This window comes from Astatotilapia calliptera, chromosome 12 (assembly GCF_964374335.1).
Source record: "Astatotilapia calliptera chromosome 12, fAstCal68.1, whole genome shotgun sequence".
Classification (NCBI taxonomy): Eukaryota; Metazoa; Chordata; class Actinopteri; order Cichliformes; family Cichlidae; genus Astatotilapia; species Astatotilapia calliptera.
In genome coordinates, this window is record NC_137433.1 from 13,477,259 (window position 1) to 13,489,484 (window position 12,226).

Below are 12,226 nucleotides of genomic sequence, written 5' to 3' on the forward strand. Positions count from 1 at the left end.
ACATACACCCATGTGTGTTGATTTCTCCCTAAGATGGCAAACTGAAACACTCCAAGTTGGTGACTTTTGGAGATTTGTTTCCCTGGATGATTGAGAATGCATCAAGATGAAACAAAAGGAAGCTCACCGCTTTTAGCAGCTCCCCCACCCCCTCATCCACACACCCCCACTCCCCTCCCTCCAGAATTCCCAGGTAACAACCCAATTTACATATGAATGACTAGCCAATTTAGCTTCCACTTGCCTGAAGCTAAAGCTTAGCTAAAAGCCTACCAGCCATTTGGCTGGTGGCGGGTTTTAAAGGTAGAAAGGTAGAAGCCTGGGACTGCCAGTGTTAAAGCTATGTTGCAGAAACTTCATGAATTTCTTCCCCATTCTTTCCTTTTTATATGCATCCCAACACTTTTACAGGTTCGTTAACGCGCATAAAAGGTAGTCGCCATCTGCAACATATTTAAGGTTTATGTTCCAGAAGGGAGAATGAGATATCCCATAAAACAAACCCAGCAGCAGAACTGACAACTTTAGACAACACAGAGTCAGAAAAACACAATGATGTTTGCACATATACTATTTAATTATTCAAAGCATGACAAAATGAATACTTAGAGTAGTGATACCATCTTTTTATTCACTAAGGTATAAAAAAGGCTCGAAGCCAGTTAAAAGAAGATGATTGACAATGAAGCCCATCTCCAAGTTTAGAGATGCAGCAATTTGTGAGTCATAAATCACTATAAGTCAGTTTTGGCTTTGCTGACTGCTGCTGACCTGTCATTAGATAGGATGTGATCACCTCACTGTCACATTATCTAATGCTAAAAAACTGAATATTGGCCAGATTAACAGTTAGCAAGTCTTTGTAATACAAGCTGGTTTGAAACAATTTAAACAGCTGACTACAGTTTTAAGAAGAAGAAGAAATTAGATTAAGAGCAGCAAGAGAGGGATAAATTCCTCTGTTGTTATGGCATTGTATGTGTTTCTATGATACGTCCTTGCTTTGAATAGAAAATTATGAAATGGCAAAAATCTTAGTAGAGACAGGAATCCCACATTACCGGCAGGGCAAAATGCAAAACAGGAAGACAACACAAGAACAACAGACAACCAGCCACATGAGACCAATTGAGGAATTTGTAGATTGCTGGCAGCGCTCTCCACACGCACATCATCGTGTTTTTCATGTCGTCTTGTTCAGCCCCGTATGATTGATACACTCCTGAAGTTAATTCATTTTTACTATCTCTGAGCAGCATCACAATGCAGGAATCCAGCCTGCTTCAAACACGTCATGTCCACGATGTGAAGCAGACCTGGCTTTAGTCAAACACCTGGATCTGCTTCCCATCCGTCAGGCTGTTTCTCAGGACGGGCGCTCATTCACGCACAGTTAGGATGTGATCAGTCTGACGTCCCTGCTGTCCAACACCAGGAGAACCGTGCAATCCAAGCCAGAAATAGTGGTGGTAGTAGTGGTGGTGGTGAACCAGTAGCCAGGGGGCAGGGGTTGGAAATCTGAGTAGAGTGTGTGTGAGTGTGTAGCTTGTGTTGTGCGTGATTGTGAATCTCTTCTGTGCCATGGGGGGAGGGGTAGAAGACAGAAGGCTTTTGCTTTAAAAAAAGAATGTGTTCATTTAAGTGTGTGTGTGTGTGGAGGGTGGGGGTGCGGGGCTCTGACTACTGAAACTACTACAAGATTTTTCATCATTTAAAAGCACAGAGGAGAGAGAGAGAGAGAGAGAGAGAGAGAGAGAGAGAGCGGGTGGGTGAGAGAGAGAGAGGTGCAGTGGAGAGAGACAGCCTCTTAGAGCTGTGAGACAGAAGTGATGGATTCAGCCCACAGGAAAGTGACAGTCCTCTCCTAACGGGCCGCGGGCAGCACACAACCTGCCTCAGACTCTCACTGTTGATCAGGAAACTACCTCTGCCACCTGGCTGACGTTACCAGCTGTCCCTTTTTTCTCTTCACAACTTTTTTTTTTTTGTTAAAGTGGATCTGGGAGCAATCTCCTTAATGTTTGAAGATTCGTTTCAACTTGACGTTCTGTTTGGCTACTGACAGTTTCTTTTTTTAACAATTACAACAATAGGCTTTGAAACGCCACCTTTTCACCGGTGGAGTGGACTAAGGTGAGAAAAGGCTGAGTAACTATAGACAGCCAGAGCGCAGAGAGGACTACGCGGGGGTGCAGGTTTCACCCTTGGGATGACGTTCAACCATAAGAAACTTCAGACAAGTCTGGCAGGAGGGCAAAGGAACTGAAGGAGCCTCACCAGTATAGTGCAATTATCTCGTAAGCATGATGTAACCTTGTCATGAATCTGCAGTTACCTTATGATCTGGTTTATTTCAACAGGGTGTTGCATTCATTCAAAAATGACTTTACTCGTTTTTAGTATCTTGAGGTAGCGAGTTGTGAGTAGACTCGGTCTCAATAACTAGTTCTAGTAGTGTGGTTAAGCTCACTTTGCAACAGCAGGCTGAAGTCAGACTTCTGTACTTGGTTTAATGATTTCTGCCTAATCCTGAATTCAGCAGTCATCATGCAGCATCCGTCATCTGACTCACTGCTTGTAGCCAAAAGGTAATTATGCTTTATGGTGACTAACTGGACTGATGCTGACTATGACAGATTTGGCCAAGGGGAGGTTAATTCAGCACAGGGGGATGCTGGTGAGTGAGCCTCTATAGTGAAGTGCCTCTTTATTACTCATTAGGAAAAAAAAAACTCTGTGTTTTCAAAACACAGAGCTCTTAAAGTTTAAAATGAAGGGACATGCCCTGTACGTGTTATATGTATGAAGAGCTCTTTATGATGGTGCCGGACACAAGACTTCTTTTTATTATCTATAAATAACTGCTCATTTATAAAGAGGGGGGAGAAAAAAAGGGACAACTTTACTATGTTAAGCACACTGCAGCTTCAGGATGTTCCCCTGGACTCAAGAGGACAGGGAAGCAGGCGGTTGAATCTAGTCTTTGTTTCTGTTGCCAGGGTGGTGTTTGGATAAGGGGGCTTTGAGGTAGAATGCTGGAACTTATCGAAACAATTCCCAAGACCCCCTGCCTCCCCGTCTGAAATCACAAGAGAGAAAAAAAAAGAGCATTGAGTGGAACAAAACCTACATTAAAAAAACAACAACTTTATCTCCGCTTTTCAATAGACAGTGGAAATTACAAAAATAACCCCAGTTACCAAGCTGGTAACTGGGGTTAATCATGCCTCAAATGACATGTTACACGCTCATAAGGATTACATGCTTGAGGAAAGAATGAGGTTCGCCTCAAGGTAAAGCAATAGTGCAGATTACCATGAGCAGATTGAATTTGACTCTGATCCAACACTTATTGGGTGTCATGCAGGAGACTGCCAGTTCTCAGCAGCGGTGGCGCTAATTTGAACATGCAGCACAAAGCCACGCGGCAAAGTGTCCGCTTCTTTTTTGGCAACTGGCAAATGAGATGCTGTGTAGCCATGTTGTGATCTCCTGTTGAGGGTGATGATGGTGTGATTGTGATGCATTCACACAGAAAGTAGGACAATGAATGAAGTGGGTCAGCAGCTATGGAGCATCTTACAGGTAGATGATGAGGGGCGGGGGGTGGGGGCGTAGTAGTGGTCCTCCATCTACAGGGTCCGGCGCTCTCGGTTCCGCCACTGCCACTGACTCTCGGTGTGAGTATGGCGGCTCGCTCTAATGAGGTGACGAAGAATGTTTGGAATGCCATGCTCAGTCTGAAATGAGAGGGGCTGGGGTGAGAGGCACGGACCAGCCGGAGCAAGGCAGCCCACCTTCTAATTAATATGTGCTGAGCATGACCATGGCGCTGGTCAGAGACACAGTGACCTCGCCCCCTTCACCCACCCATCACACTTAATTTAACACGGAGCAAAATCCAGAAAGAGGAGTCGTGTAAACACAGACTTACCACCTGAAAACAGTGAAACCAAAACATGTTGGTGTGAAGCAGACTCGAAAAAATTACCTAAGAGGAGCTGCCAATCATACTGCAACAAGAAGGCTCACTCATTTCATTCGATCATATGCCTTCAGGCCTAGAGCAGAGTATGTATGGATATGGCACTTTTAAGGACCACTCAATAATTGCAGCGTTTGGTGGTCAGTAGCAGTTTGTTTAGGTGGACTGATCTTAGGACTATAAAGTCCACGGGGTTTTAACAGGAAATAAGGAGGTAAAGGCTTTTCCGCTGATCCCCCTGGCAGACTATGGATAAGGTAATAACATGCTGCCTCTGCTGGGGCAGATGAGACTGGCTATTGTCCCCAGGATACTGAACGCCAGCAAGTGTTGTTATTAGAAACACATTAACAGGGGGAAAAACATTCATAGACATGCACAGACTGCATCACACTTGCGAACACACGTTTCACAGCAAGCTGCAAACATTTTCCCCTCAGCTTTGAAGTGTAGAGAAGCCTAGAGCAGGAGATTCCAGGCTAACTACGTCCAAAATGGGAGTCCTCCACAGCAGGGGCAAATCACACGGCATTTCTCTGAGACAGAGCTCATGTTCCGGGGGGGAGAAACCGCAGGAGCCGTGGACAAATACAGTCATCAGCACATTGCAGGACAGGCCCTGAGCTGCTCTATTATCATGCCGCGGGCTTACTTGTAAGCTATTATTAGTCACTTCTTCAGGGTTTGATCTGTAAGACTTTAAGACTATATTTGTCAGACTTGATTAGAAGAATCTCTTTGCATAGTGTGAAAAATATTTTGACACTACAATTTCGGCGTCAATCAGTAATAGCAGAGATGCCCTCACTGAGCCGGGCTTTGTCAGATGGATTAGCTTTTCTGAAAGACAGAAGAGTTTCGTGCTTTATCTAAAGAAGAAACTGTGCACTTATTTTTTTTATTTTTATTTTTTTGCATAGGTGACGAGTGCTTTAAAGTATTGTATTACCAAAGTACCCCTGAGACCTTGTGCTCTTTTGTACTGTAATTTAAAAAGAAAATGTTCTGGCTGAGTAAACGATGACATCAAAAACACAGGTTACATAAGACTAGCATGAACTGTGCAGAAGATCATTTCTATTACTTTTTTTTCCCCCAGGAAGAAAGTGTTTACACATTTGATTCTAGACAGATAAAGCCAGAAGAGTCAAATGTGCCAAGGGTCATGATCTTGGACAGTGCTGCATTTCTCTTCTCCAAGTCTCCAATCTAATGTGCTGGCTACACGCCCGGATTAACAAGACAAAAACATTTCTGCTCTCTTCCCAATTTTGTGCTCACCGTTATATGGTAGATGGTCTTTTACACAAAGATAAGCAATAACAAATGGAAGTCCTGAAGGCAGGCAATCGTTACACAGCCAATTTAGGTTTCTCTGTAATGCTTTATGATTAGGCCGGCCCACTTTGACTCCAAGGAGGTGTTAAACAGGACCCCTCTGTAATCCAATATGCAGCAGCTTTCAATTATGCTGCCCAAGGAGTTACAGGCCTTGTTATCCTTATGCAGGAGTTACATTTACCTCAACAACCAGTAGCACATTCCTCCAGATCTTCAAAAACTCTGAAAACTTATTTTACTAATAATATAAATGAATTCTAGGGGAATAGCTCATATTTTAATTCTCCTGAACTCTTGAGGAAATGCTTAATTACACACAGGAAATATGATTTTAAAGAGATTTTAAACTGAACTTTATCTCAGATTCAATCAAGCAAAGATGAGGATAATATTAGCTGCCTTTATTCATTCATATTCATGCTGAATGCTAGGGTAAGCTTTCAGTCTCGCGGTCAAAGCAGAAACAGACGCGTTTAAAGTCTGCAAATTAAGATGAATTTCCTTCATGACTTATGATTAATCGTCTGAATGCAACCAATTTCCCAGTTTTGGTAGGAGCTATATATACACAGAACTGATGCAACATGCTCAATACTTTAAACAGAGCTTTGAATAGCATCATCTGGTGGTGTCTCAAATTTTCCATGAGTTAAGATGTCCAGGCCTGCAGAGTGGAACAGATGCATGTTGGAGTGCGTAAGGGACAAGTGGTGGCAGTCGCTCAAGCGGAGCCGACGCCAGAACGACAAATTAAGCTAAGCGCATGCTCCTACCAGCGACTTAATAAACCAAAGTGATCAGCACATCACTGTTCGGGGCAATGAGGTGTATTAGTAACTATCAAACCACGTGTGCATGTATTGCTTTTGAAGCTCGGACTTCAATTTTAAAAAAACAGGCTCAGCACATTTCGTAAATTACACTTAAAGCCAGAGGCAAAGCAACAGTGTCTGCTCACACCAGCAGTGATATGAACAGCAAAGACACTGAGACACTCAGATTTATGGATTACGCATGAATATAATGCATCTGTGACACTCAGCAGGGCAAGTGAGCCATTTTCTTTCAGTTGACTGTATCTTTGCCAACTTCTGCCCAGCCTACACTGACATGTGTATGCATGCTGCTTCTGTACCTGTTTGTTTCTTGTGGTTAATGAAGACAAAACCAGTGTATCTTGATGAGCAAGCTTTTTCTGGTAATAGACCTATGTTAACATCAAGATTCTCTTGATATTGCAACAAAATAAGGTTTTAGTTTATTCCTATTTGTGCTTTTAAATGTAGAAGTAACAGATTGAGCATAGCTGTGTCTTCTGCTTAACAGTTGATAGTTTCCCCCTAAACATCTCCATGTTTTCCATTTTCTTACTTGCATTCTTTAGAGTTGGACACTAACTCATGGAGCCCCCTTCAGTGGTCCTGCTAGGGCTCCTTCTAGTTTATGGACTAGCCTGTGGAGTCCAGCAGACGTTGGGGAGTCGCTCAGACGGCAGCCGTGGCAGGGGCAGTACCCAAGAATTTGAGAGCAGCGAGGAGGGTCTGGAAAGAGATTTTATCTATGCAGGAAGGAGCAAACGTGCTCCAGCTGACCAGCAGCAGGACAAATGTTCCTACACTTTCATTGTACCTCAACAAAAAGTGACTGGAGCCATCTGTGTCAACTCCAAGGAGCCAGAGGCCATGCTGGAGAACCGGGTCAACAAACAAGAGTTAGAGCTGCTTAATGTGGAACTACAGAAGCAGAAGAGGCAGATCGAGACCCTGCAGCAGTTGGTCGAGGTGGATGGGGGCATCGTCAACGAGGTCAAGCTTCTGAGGAAAGAGAGTCGAAACATGAACTCCAGGGTCACTCAGCTGTACATGCAGCTGCTCCATGAGATCATCAGGAAGAGAGACAATGCGCTAGAACTGGCACAGATGGAGAACAAGATCCTCAACCAAACCTCTGAGATGCAACAGCTCACCAGTCGGTACAAAGATCTCGAGCACAAATACCAGCACTTGGCTTCTTTAGCCACCAACCAGTCGGCTCTCATTGCCGTGTTGGAGGAGCAGTGCCGGAGTCGACCTCCTCCTCGCCATGTTCCCGTGCCCCAGCCCCAGCCGCGGCCTCAGCCTCCACCACAACCCTCACCCCCTATTAACAAGCCCTACCAGCCGCCTGTAATCCCACGCATCAACAACCCAATCAGCAATGAAATCCAGAGTGACCAAAAGTCTCTTCCACCAGTTCTTCCAACAATGCCCACTGGTACGCACAGTCCATCTACCACTGACAAGCCCTCTGGTGAGTCTAACAGTCCAACAGAAAACATTTGTATTTGATGCATTGGTACCAAAACAAACCAGCTGCCATGACAAACAGCATTCGCAAAACAAAGACCGTGTTTGTGAGTGAACCTCTTAATCATTAACACCCATTCTTCGTAGTCACAGCAAATTTAAATTTATCCCACACATTCCTAGAGGAGAGAGCTGGCCGTGAGAACAGAAACGCTGTTGTCTTCTGCCTTTTCAGATGCATATCATCAAATTGCCACGATTTAACCCGCATAAAAACACAAGCATGGCTAACTGTGTGCGCCTAAATGGATACCTGGCCCTAAGCCCATTGTCTTTTTGAACATGTGCGTGCAGATTTAAGAATTGATGCGAAGGGTATTTGATGGGATCAGTTGCAGTGAATAGTACACCGCCACTCCTTTTTATTAAAAGACTTTCGTTTTGGTGGAAAAACAGCGGACTATTCCCAGCATTTCCAGTGGGAGCATTTTCCGTTGACATTTCGTGCCACTGCATGCCACTTTTCACCAGGCTGCATGTGAACAGTAGCCTTTGTATGAATTTTTGAAAGGAGGCAAGTAATTTCCTGCCCACGGTCATGCAACTAACACCCCAAAAAGTTATTCAAAACTGTAACAGAAAGCTACACGCCACGAAGAAGTAAAGAGAGGAAGACAGGGATTTGAAAGGCAAACAGAAAACATGAGGATGAAGTCTAACAAAAAAGGGAGGGTGTAACTACAAACAGAAAGAGATACCCTGAGTCAATGATGTCATTTGTTCCAGCTGAACCAGGCAAGACTCGGTCATATGTTCCACCGAAGAAGCAGACTTTATCAGGCAGAACAGAGCAAGGGCAGGGCAGGGCAACTTTCTGGCTTGTATCGGCCCAACACAGACATTCCTGAGAGTAAATGGGTGGCTAAGAGTGGACTATGAAACAGATATCATCCACAGTGATTTCTTGAAACCAGAAACATGTGTATAACAACACGTTCTTTGCTTCTTTCTTTCATATGCTTGCTTTTTTTCCTCGTGTAAAACACTGATGGACCTCATCCTCAAACTCCAATGCTCCGTGCGGCCCATAATTGTCTTTCTTTTTGCATTTAAAAACTGTAACACGGGCCAGTTAGCAAACCACTCAAGCATGCAATCTTGAGAACTTAAATACATTTTAACATTTTTGCAGATGAGTGTTTTTACCATATTTGCTATGCTTGGAAGAAATACAGGCACATGTTCAAATTAGGGTAGATACAGCTGCTGAAAAATAATGCAGTTTTGATGCTGCTCAGGCTGTTCTGTGCAGTTTCTTTCCCCTCTGCAATAACATTAACATCTTGGTAATATAAACACACACGGAACTCTAACGTGTTATACATGACTGAAACGTTTTTGCTATTGTTTCATCATTCAGTAGTCAGGATTCCCTTTGCCCTCATGCCAGTGTTTCTTTTGGCTGCGCAATCAGCAGCCATTTCCCTTGTGATAGTAGAAGCCAAAGTCAATTCTACTGTTAAAATGAGCGCCTGTGCAGAAAACTGGGATTCCCTGTGGTAAAGTACAGTAACTCTTTGTGTCACTCTGAGTTTTTCTCTTTTTCTGACTCTCAACCTTTGAGCAAAGACTTGCAACTGAGTGTGTTTTACATGCTGTGTACACATTATGCTTTAATCTTTCTGTCTAGGCCCGTTTAGAGACTGTCTGCAGGCTCTAGAAGACGGACACGCAACCAGTGGCATGTACCTGGTGAAGCCAGAGAATGCCAACCGACTTATGCAAGTGTGGTGTGACCAGAGGCACGACCCAGGCGGCTGGACTGTGATTCAGAGGAGGGTGGACGGCTCTGTCAACTTTTTCAGGAACTGGGAGACGTACAAGGTGCGGCAACTTCACACCAGATCAAGGACTTCATGGTCTGGAGGGAAGCTGGTTACTTATGTAGGGTGTTTTGACACTAACCAGATGTCAGTGACCAATGAATAGGTGACTGTTAAGCTTTCCACGTGTCTAATATAGTCTGATTGCCCCTGCATACGTCATAGCCTAATACCTCAATAATTTCAGCAATGAGGTATTTGTCTCAGTGGTCTTCTGAGACAAATTCACACATACAAAACTATTGGATTGCATTTGGAAGTCATGTTAGTGTGTTGTATTATCATTACTGACATTCTGGAAAAATACTTTTTGAATATTACACCAGAACTACCAGATAAATGGCTATGGAGGGCTGTGGAGAACATTACCACTTACCCAGGGGAACTAATTTCCTCTATCTCTTGAATGGGAAACCTCTTACAGTGGAAGATGGAGTTCATAGGTAAACATTTATAGGCTGTGACTCCTGATTAAATCTTAGCTCAGAGGAACAAAAGAAACTTTTTTGCAAAAAGACCTCTAAACCACACAAGATCTCAAATTGCCTTTGTGCACTCATCAAAAGAAGTGTTTCCACAATTTGAAACACCACAAACCAACTTATAATATGACCAGAGCCAGAAAATAGTGGCGCGCCAGGATCAAGTATGTTGGCTTTCACACTAAATGCACTGTATCCTGCTGCATTCTCAATAACAACATAACAGTGGAAATCTGGAAAACCGACTGAAGCTATAAATTCGACTCAAAGGGTCCATTTATGATAATGTTCCTTGACGATAAACAACCACAAAAAAAAAAGAAAAAAAGAAAAGAGAGATAAAATTCACAATTATAACCAGAGCAGGAGCAACGACCCTGAATCATCCCCCGGCCGTCCAATCTAACCATTCAAAGCTTTTCAAACAACATTCAGAAGGGATTTACTAATTGTACTGATAATGTTTTTTTTTCTTAACACTGCACTTCACAGCAAGGTTTTGGCAATATTGACGGCGAGTACTGGCTGGGTCTAGAGAACATCTACTGGCTGACTAACCAGGGAAACTACAAACTGCTGGTCACACTGGAGGACTGGTCTGGCAGAAAGGTGTTTGCGGAGTATGCCAGCTTCAGGGTGGAGTCTGAAGCTGATTTCTACAAGCTGAGGGTAGGCCGCTACCATGGAAATGCTGGAGACTCGCTGACCTGGCACAACGGCAAACAGTTCACAACACTGGACAGAGACCACGATGTGTATACAGGTAAAAATCTGGGTGACGTTCCGGCAGATTAGCTCCAATAATTTCTCCATGTTTATGAGCATAGCTTGACTGTTTCTCATTTATTTTCCACGTTTTTAAGGAAATTGTGCCCATTACCAGAAGGGAGGCTGGTGGTACAACTCTTGTGCCCATTCTAATCTGAATGGAGTTTGGTACAGAGGAGGACACTACCGCAGCCGCTACCAAGATGGAGTCTACTGGGCAGAGTTCAGAGGAGGAGCTTACTCATTAAAGAAAGTAGTCATGATGATCCGTCCAAACCCCAACACCTTCCACTGAGCATCCGAGGAACATATACTATACTGTATGCCTCCCTAAACAAACTATTTACAGGCCATTATTATTCTTTTTTTTTTCTTTTTTTTTGGGGGGGGACCTAGAACCAGGTCAAGGTAAATTGAGATAAAAGTGCAATATCAAACATTAGGGCAATACTCATCTCCATGACAACTTTACACATTTGCTCCCTGCTTTTTCTGAGGTGTGTACATTCTCAGTGTAAAATATGAGACAAATGAAGGCGTGCTCATTGCTCAGAAGTTATTATAGAGACAGGAACCTTAGGTGACCCTTTAGGATGTGAGGGAGTAGCTTTAAGTTAGGGACCCTACAATATATAGAGTTGACACAGGAAATGTATCCAGTGATTTTTTAAAAAAATTTCATTCATTTTTCAAAAGTGCAATTTGTAGAACCAGTTAGATTTATTAACTTGTAATAGAGCCTTGATTTTTTTTTGGCCAGTTTTTTTTTCTTTTCCAATTTGAAAAACTGCACAGTTCATGTACCCGGCGACATCTCCTCTTTTCCTCTTCTCTCTCTGTCTCTGTCTTGTTTTTTTTTTTAAACCTTAAACTGTTAGCGAGTACAAAAACCTGATTGACAGTATTTTATGGAACTTTTTTTAAGATCAACGTTTTTTTTATATTCATTTTGAAATCTTGAATAGCTTGAGCAGGTATCATAAAATTTGCTTGTATAAATCAAGCACTGTATTTACTGTATAAATCTCGTGGTTTGTTGATGTCAGCAGATCCAACAAATTGCGTTTGTACATAAGAAATTTGTAAAATAATGTATTAAAAATTGTCATGACACTTGTAATTGCAATAAAATATGTACAGCTTGTGCACGTTTTTGTTATTTGTGCCTCGTGGGTCAGTAACGTCAGCGAGTAGGCACTCAGTAGTCATAATGTACAGTCAACTAGACAAGGTTTTTTCCTTTTTAATGCAACTTTCTATGATTAAGACACTTCTAAAAGCTTAACCATCTCATAGTGTATAATCATCAGATGTTTCTTATTATACTGAAGCATTAAGAATGTGGCTTATAAGATATAACCTAATAATCTGAGCAATATTCATTAGAATAACTGTGTAAAATACTTTGTGTTTTTACTGCGGATAAATGTTCATCTACGTAAAAGGTTTCTAATCAAATTACCCCAATAACTGACTTATAAG

At 42.7% G+C, this 12,226-nt stretch overlaps 1 protein-coding gene across 1 annotated transcript; it reads left to right on the forward strand.

The window, feature by feature from the left end:
• Positions 1-1,773: 1,773 nt before the first annotated feature.
• Positions 1,774-11,888, forward strand: angptl2b (angiopoietin-like 2b). Its single transcript, XM_026188167.2, has 5 exons — positions 1,774-2,297; positions 6,711-7,615; positions 9,302-9,495; positions 10,469-10,739; positions 10,840-11,888. Exons 2-5 carry the CDS (start codon positions 6,727-6,729, stop codon positions 11,037-11,039), a joined length of 1,554 nt encoding a protein of 517 aa, XP_026043952.1. The 5' UTR covers positions 1,774-2,297; positions 6,711-6,726; the 3' UTR covers positions 11,040-11,888.
• The last annotated feature ends 338 nt before the right edge of the window (positions 11,889-12,226 follow it).